The 7,611-nt window shown below is 60.8% G+C and overlaps 1 protein-coding gene across 2 annotated transcripts in view; it reads right to left on the bottom strand.

Moving 5' to 3' along the window:
• Positions 1-620: 620 nt before the first annotated feature.
• Positions 621-7,611, bottom strand: part of SLC9A1 (solute carrier family 9 member A1) — a 46,219-nt gene continuing 39,228 nt past the window's right edge. For both annotated transcript variants that reach the window (XM_090057461.1, XM_090057462.1), the window contains exons 7-13: positions 7,222-7,311; positions 6,758-6,828; positions 5,899-6,072; positions 5,651-5,765; positions 4,789-4,890; positions 4,329-4,401; positions 621-3,196 (exon numbers count right to left, since the gene is read on the bottom strand). In XM_090057461.1, the coding sequence (XP_089913587.1) occupies positions 2,874-3,196; positions 4,329-4,401; positions 4,789-4,890; positions 5,651-5,765; positions 5,899-6,072; positions 6,758-6,828; positions 7,222-7,311 (948 nt within the window). In that variant the 3' untranslated portion in view covers positions 621-2,873. The remainder of the gene's footprint in view (positions 3,197-4,328; positions 4,402-4,788; positions 4,891-5,650; positions 5,766-5,898; positions 6,073-6,757; positions 6,829-7,221; positions 7,312-7,611) is intronic.

Below are 7,611 nucleotides of genomic sequence, written 5' to 3'. Positions count from 1 at the left end.
GTCTCCCGCCCTCCCCTGGCTAGTCGGCCCGGGGTCAGAGACCACCTGCCACGTGGGGACCCTGCCCTTGCCCGAGCGCTTTCGGGGCTGCTGACACAAATCGTTCAGGGCCCAATCTGCCCGGTCTTCCCTGCAACTGCCGTCACCTCTTTCTGGCCACAGACCCAGCTCAGGCAGCCAGGACTGACCCAGGGCTGCCCCAGGACGCGCGGAGGACAATACTTTTCACCCAGACTGTGAGCAGCAGAGCTGGGCAGGGGCTTCAGCCGCTCAGGCGTGAGTCCCACGTTGGCTGTCACGAAGGCAGGGCTTGGGAAACGGCAGTACCTGGACCCTGACTAGCTTGGGGCTGGCCCTGCAAAGCTCGGCTGCCTGCGAGGAGGGAGAGACCGGCGCGCCTGGTTCTCGGCTGCCCGGCTGCATGCTGGGGTGGTGAAGGACGCGCTCCCCGTTCCCAGCTGCAGACACCAGGCCCAGCCACCTTCCCATGGACCAGGGGGACGAAGCGGCCTGCCGTGGCCTGGCTGACAGCCCCAGTGCTCCATCCGGTAGGTGACAGAGAGCAGCTCGTGCCCCAGTCGGGGGTGGAGGGGGGGGGTCCAAGGCCAACGAAAACTGGCTAAAAATTAACATTAATTTATTAGAATATTCATGAAAAAAGATTCTCTTTACATGTGTTTTTTATACAAGAGAGAATTTTCATTGCTTGATTATTCCTCCCGGAAACAGAGCGTCATACGCAGGCACACGCACACACAGACAGCCAGGGGACCGCAGGCTCTCGGCCTCTGCTCGCGCTGGCAGCTGCAGAGAGCCCTGGGGTGAACAGAGATATTGCACGATTTGAGTCGGGGGCCGGCTGCCCCCGGCCCCTCTGCCCTGTCCCTGTGGACGGCTTGGGCTGCGACGGGCATGTGGGAGGGTGGCTATTCAGAGGGCAGGGTGGATTCGCACACAGAGCGGGCCCGGGCCCGGGCAGAGGCACCAGGCAGGCCGACAACGTCACAGGCACGCACAGAGCGCTTGCGAAAGGCAGAGAGGCTCAGACAACGCTAGTCACGCAAGCAGACACTGCATGGCAGAAAGGCACAGCATGGGGCAGGGTGGGGGGCACTCTTCAGAGGAGGCCACAGGGGCAGGGAGGGTCCCTGACCCACGGGAGCAGCTGGCTAGGCGACGCACACCCTGTAGATCACAACAGCCTCGTGCCTGCACAGCCCTCCCCTCCACCCCCAGGCCTCCCCCATCCCGCACGCAGGCACCCTGCGGAGCAGCCCCATGCAGGGCAGCCCATGGGACCCCTCCTAGCCCAGAGGACCTGGAGCCCGTCTTTGATTAAAAAGGGAGGGGGTGGGGGGCAGGAGGAGCAAAGCTTGGCAGCCCAAGAGAACAGCAAGTGCCGGAGATCCAGGCACCCCGTGCAAGAAGAGCGGGCCTCGGGTGAGCCCAAGGCGGGGGGTAGGACGGAGTCTAGCAGGGGTGGGGAGCAGGGCCAAGGGCAGGAGGCAGCACTGGAGGTCTGAGTGTGATCAGGATGCCCAGAGGGGAAGGCTGGACAGCACAGTCACCACTGCAGTGAGAGCCTAAGGCCCCGATTCTGCTCCTCCTGAACTCAAACCTACCTGTTTTGGAGTTAAAGGCCATTAAAGCTTAGCATTGAGGACTGTGTAGTGCAGGACAAGGCGGGGGCAGTGCCACAGCAGGCAGGGTGCCAGGCTGGCCACCCCCAAGGCTCCCCCATGCCCACAAAGCCCCCGTTCAAGGAAAGATATGAAGTATGCAGTATAAAGACAAAGCCAGAAGCAGTCCCAGCCTCTGCAATCTCCTCCCTGTGATATACCGTGACCCTCACAGCCGTCTTTGGTTAAGAAATGTTCGTGGATTTACCTGGTATGTGGAGATCCATCTGTGGGTGGGTGATTAAAAGAAGGTAGGGAGCATGAGTCCAGAAAAATCCCCGCCCTGCCGTGACCATGCTGGGACAGGGCCCCAACGTGGCCCGCAGGGGCTGGGGTCCTGCAGCAGGCTCCCTGCTCACGCGCCTATCCCTACAGGGTCTGAGCAAGGACAAAGTGCACAGAGACCTCCAAAAGCCACAAGAGAAGCAGAGCACCACCCCCCGGCTATGGCTATACTGCACCCAATCCACCCCCAACCCCAGCAAGAGCCCCACACGCTGCGTTTGCTCCAACACTGAACAAGGAGACACTTAAAAACCTGGCTGTCTGGGCGGGAGCTGGGAGGACCCCAACAGCACAGCATGACGACGCAGAGCTGAGCCAGGCCAGGGCGGAGGGATGTCCGGGTGCTGCTGAGGCTGCTGGAGGGTGGCAGCCTGGCGAACCTTGTTGCGGGGTTTCAGTCCCTGTGCTGGGGGCAGCGCCAGCCTCGGTGGCCAGACAGAGAGCAGGGATGCTGTAGCTTGTGGCGGGGAAGAGCAAAGCTTGGCGGAGGAGAAGCTGCACTGTGCTGGGAGCAGAGGGCGCTGCGAGGGACCAGGCCAGAGCCCGTCTTCCTGTCCGCCAGCGCCGTGAGGGGGTGCCCCAAGCACACGCGCTGCCACCGCAGGTCCTGAGTTGGCGAGGGCCGGGGCTGCAGCTGAGGCAGGGTGAACAGACACGGAGCTGCCCTCGGGCAGGAGGTGCCTGTAGACTACGCAGGCTCCTGCAGCGCCGGACGCAGCCCAGGGAAGCTGTAGAACCAGGCTACAATGGAGGGGCCCCCTCCCACGGGGGTCTCCTCTTCCTCCTTGTCCACAGTGCCCCCCTCCAGCCTGAAACCCAGCACCCAGGGGCAGGGGAACCCGGGGAAAGAGACAATCCACACGTATGCAACGGCACCCCTCCAGGCCGGAGCCGGCTGCATGCCCACTGCTACTGCCCCTTGGGGATGAAGGGCTCCCCTTCCTCCGGCTCCGGCCGAGGCCCCGGGTCGCTCAGGCACCGCAGCATCCGCTGGTTGCTGGGGCTGTCGCTGGTCCCTGGGGTGAAGACATCGTCCGTGCCCGGGGAGGACGGCTCCTTGACCCGCATCACAAGCCCCTCCTCATCCTCCTCGGGTGATGGCGGCAGGCGGCTCGTGCCCTTCATCTCCTCGTTCACCAGGTCGACTGACTCCGGGGACTGGGGCGATGCAGGGTCGATGGTGATGATGGGGAGGTTCTCCGAGTCCGGCTTGGGCTCGTAGGCCAGTGGGTCTGCAGGGACAGGCACAGACAGCTGCCTCAGCACAGCGTGGAGCTGCGCCCAGGGGCTCTGCTCACAGAGTGCCCTGGGGAGCTGGGGGGGTTTCCACCCACACATGAACAGGGAAGTGACCTGAAGGGTGATGACGGGGTCTAGTGGCTACAGGGGGAAATTATGGAAAAGGGCAGTCAGGAGTCTTGGGTTCTCCTCCCGGCTCTAGAAGACAATATACCCCTGCCCAGTGCTTCTCAACCCTTTATAGGCTCAAGGTTCCCCTTGCCGGACTCCAGGCCCCCCCTCGGAAAACGCCAGCTCTCTACTGGCACTCATTTTTTGACTATGGAAAAGAGACTGGAGCAGTTCTTCTGTTGCAAAGAGCACAGGGAGCCCACGACAAGGCAGTGTGTCAGTGACCCTCGGGATTCCTGCTCGACATGACTGGGATGATCTTGTGAATCACGTGTTGGTGTCTGCACACCTGACATCACCCTGCGACACCCTTGAAAGGATCCTGTGGCAGGCACAGGAGAGGCACTTGGTGCTCACATTTTCATGCTCACAACTTCACACCCATGCCCGGACAATTTGCTTGCAGGAAAAACTTCTCCACAGTAAGGGTGGCCAAAATTTGGAATGGGCTTCCAAGGGAAGTGGTGCTCTCGGGGGTCTTTAAGAAAAGGCTGGATAGGCATCTGGCTGGGGTCATCTGACCCCAGCACTCTTTCCTGCCCTTGGGGGCAGCCTGAGCTGCAGCAGCAGGGGCAGCTACAGCCTGGGGGGCTGGATTTCTGAGGAGCTGGACAAGAAAAATCAGCAAGGGCTTGAGCCAAGGTGGCAGATTCGATCTCTAGCTGGATTAGATGGTCTCTTGAGGCCCCTTCCAGCCTTTCTCCTCTATGAAGTGGCCCTACATATCTGTGGGCGGGGGTGGAGGAGACAACCCCCCTCCCAGCCAGGCCCAGCTCAGCCCAGGCAGCTGGTGCAGGCAGGCAGCAGCACCTGGCTGTGTTGTGTGGAGGTGCTGCCCCCTGGTGGCCACATGTGGCACCCCACAGCTCCCAGTAGTGCCTTGGTATGCCACCACCAAGGGATGAGGATACTCCAAAAGATGCCCGTTTCCCACGCCACCTGGCCCGCACGTACCTGAGCCAATGCGAGCCCTGGACATAGTGGGCGAGTCGACCTTGTGAGCCGGGACCGTCAGGTAATTGTTCATCTGGAAGAAGAAAGGAGGCAGTGCTGGGGCGTGAGCTCTAGTGTGCTGAGGCCCAGGGGATGGGGCAATGTCCCACGGGTGCCTGGCAGGGGTCAGGGGAATCAAGGATGCTCCTCAGAGAGGCTTCTGTGGGTGGCAGCTTGCTGAGGGCTTCCCCGGGGTGTGGCAGACAACCATCCCAAACCTACCTGTCCTCTGAAAGGAGAGCCTGCCTCCCTTGTCAGGCAGCACCAGAATACCCAGAGCATCAGGACCCACTGCTGCTGGCTCCAGCTTGTCAGATCCCCTTCAGTGGGCATGAGCCTCAGCACAAAATGTGCCCTGCTGCCCCCACCAGCCCCTGTCCCCGCTGCCAGTGCCTGTCCATCTCTCTCCATCCCCACGCACCTTCTTCTCCAGCTGCCGGACTTTCTGCCTTCGCAGCAGCATCTGGTTCCAGGCTTCCTCATAGGGGTCGGCCACCAGTGTGTGCCGGTTGTAGGATCGCAGCTGTGAAGAGCCCAGGACAGCAGACAGGGTAAGAAGGTGAAGCAGAGCCACAATCTGCCAGGTCCCACACACAGAGCTCCAGGGAAGGGGGTGAGGATGAAAGGCCCAAGCAGGGACAGTGCCAGCTGCTGGGACACGGCTGCATGTTCAGGGGACAGCCAGGAGGGGCCCTCAGGAGTTTGTGGCTGAGCTCAGAGAACAAGCCCCGTGTGTCACCAGGTGTGTGCCCGGCTCCCTAGGGTTTCCTGGCAGCCCACCTTTGTATCTGGCTTCTATAGCAAAGCCCCTCTCAGCAGCCCCCTTCTCCACCCAAGGCCATCCTCCTCAGCAGGAGGATGACTGCTCCCAGAGGCCTCCACAGAGACCAGGTCTGTGCTGTCCTATGCAGCCCCTGCCCCCCAGAGCTTACAGTGCAGCAAAGGAAGGCTGTTCTCCCTCATAGTGCAGACATGGGTGACCTGGAGAGACCGAGAGACTAGCCCAAAGAGATACAGGGAGCCCACAGCACAGCTGGGAACAGACTCCGAGCCTCACTCCAGCCATGGCACAGTCTCGCTCTTGTCTCTGTGCCAGTGTGGCCATTAGCCCAGCTGCCAGACCCGTGGGCTGCTTAGAACTGGCTGGGGCAGGCTGAAGAGCAGAGCTGGGAATAATGGAGGCAGCAGGCACTGGGAACATGAAAGTGGGGCAGGGAGCGGACACATGTCCCAGGCTTCCTCCTGAGCCATGAGCAGGGGCCAGGGGAGGTCAGAGTCCTCACCCTCTGCCTGGTTTTCTGCAGGTTGTTACGCAGGATCTTCCTGATCTCCTCCTCCTTGTCCTTGGACAGGGCTGGGAGGATACGCTCCACAGGCAAGGTCTTGGGATGGATGTTTCTGCAAGAGAAAGAGGCAGCAAGCCTGAGCGCCAGGCACCACGGTAGTGAGGGGAGAGGCTTAGGCCGTGGTGCCAGGAGTCATCTCTGTAAGACCCCTGCCTGCAGGCCGTGCTGGGCAGGGCAGTACTCACTGCATGGAGACTGTGGAGACCGCTGAGGGGATCTTGCCTATGCCCCCGCTTTCCACCAGCTCGATGGCCTGCTTCATCTCCATCTTATGGTAGAAGGCGATGAGCTGGGGCTCCTTGGAGCGCTCGCCCGCGATCAGGCACTTCTTCACGTACTTCTTGTTGAAGCGATTCAGCCTTCCCAGGGGGTCAGAGGAGCAAGGGACACATCAGGTGGGGGCAGCACAGCCCCTGTTCCACAGGAGGAGCGCACCACCCATGAGCTCCCTCGGCTTCCCCTACAGCCAAGGGCCCAACAGATGGATCTCTTGGCACCTCTGAGTGTCAAGGACCCCAGACCCCGACCCCCAGATCCTCAGTGCAGCACTCGCAGACACAAAGGACGGTTGCAAGGAGCCAACTAATGGCTTCTTTCTCCTGTGGGTCCTTCCAGGCCTGAACACGGGGCAGAAGGGAGAGAATCCTGGCTCAGTTCAGGGACAGATAATACCCTGATCTCATTCAGCCCAGCTCCCAGGGCTCGACCAACCCTTCCTCACATGCTTGGGGAACATGGTGATTCTCCAGCACAAGAAGCCAGAAGCTGGAGCCAGAGCAGGGTAAGGATAGGGGAAGACATTTGGCTGGTGGAGAGGAAAATGCCCTCACACATCTGGAGCAGCAGAGTCCCCTGCATAATGCTCCTTTGCCCCTGACACTGGGGCTCTGCAGGTACTTACTGATGAATGGGGCAGGGGGAAGCTGTGAGGTGTTGTATGTGCACATGGGACATGGCATTTAAAATCCCTTCCTTCCTCTCCCTTAGATTTGCCATCAGAGACCAGTGGAGACTCTGCCAGCATGAACAATGAATGGTACTCACTTGTCTTTCCAGTGGTGATGGCCATAGTGACCACAGATATCCTCAATCCCAGTCAGGAGGTGGTCCAGAAACTGGAAAGAAGGCAAAGCACATGACCACCTCTTTAGCCTGACACTAGCAGGCCTCGGCCACAGGCTTCCCCTCTCCCCACCAAACTACTCCCAACATGGAGTTTGCATGGGGCTGCATGGGCCTCGATGACAGTCTGGTGACACTGGGTGCAGCTCTGGGCGGGGCCTCTGGGTGGCAGCACAGACCTGTACCAGGTGGCGGCAGGTCCTGGTTAGAGAACTGACAAAGAGGAGCCAGGCTGGGGCAGTGCTTCACCCGTGGCCCTTACCTTGGAGACCAACCCACAGGCGTCCCGTCCTGAGACCCTGCCTGGTTGCAGTGCAAGGGGAAGCAGAAAGAGGTCTGAGGTTGGGCAACTTGAGGGAGAGGTGCCGTGTGTGGGGAGCGGTTACCTGGGTGTGGATCTCCTCATTGATGGAGCGTTTTGTCTCCTGCTTCTTCTTCACGGCCAGCAGGTCCACCAGCGGGCGGATGGTCATGCCCTGCAAAAGAGGGCCGGGTCACACCTCGCTCAGAGCCTTTGCTCACCTCTGAGGCCAGGAAGGAGAGTGGACCCGGCATCCTCTGGGGCTGGCCCCATCTTGAGGCTGGAGCAAACCTTGCCGTCCCAGAGTCAGCCAGCCCGGTCCACGTTCCCATACAGGACAACGAGGAGCAGGTGCCTCGGGGATGTCATGAAGACTCCCTAGTTTTCCTGCCACACCTATGGCCTAGGAGAGTTCCAGCTGGGTCCCAGCACTGTGAGAAGCCCATTGCCCCCTGTGCCACAGGAGTCCAAGGAC

The sequence above is a fragment of the Crocodylus siamensis genome, chromosome 7, assembly GCF_052110815.1.
Source record: "Crocodylus siamensis isolate JL-2025a chromosome 7, ASM5211081v1, whole genome shotgun sequence".
Taxonomy (NCBI): domain Eukaryota; kingdom Metazoa; phylum Chordata; order Crocodylia; family Crocodylidae; genus Crocodylus; species Crocodylus siamensis.
Note: the sequence above shows the minus strand (reverse complement) of the source record. Positions and strands in the feature narration are given on the sequence as shown.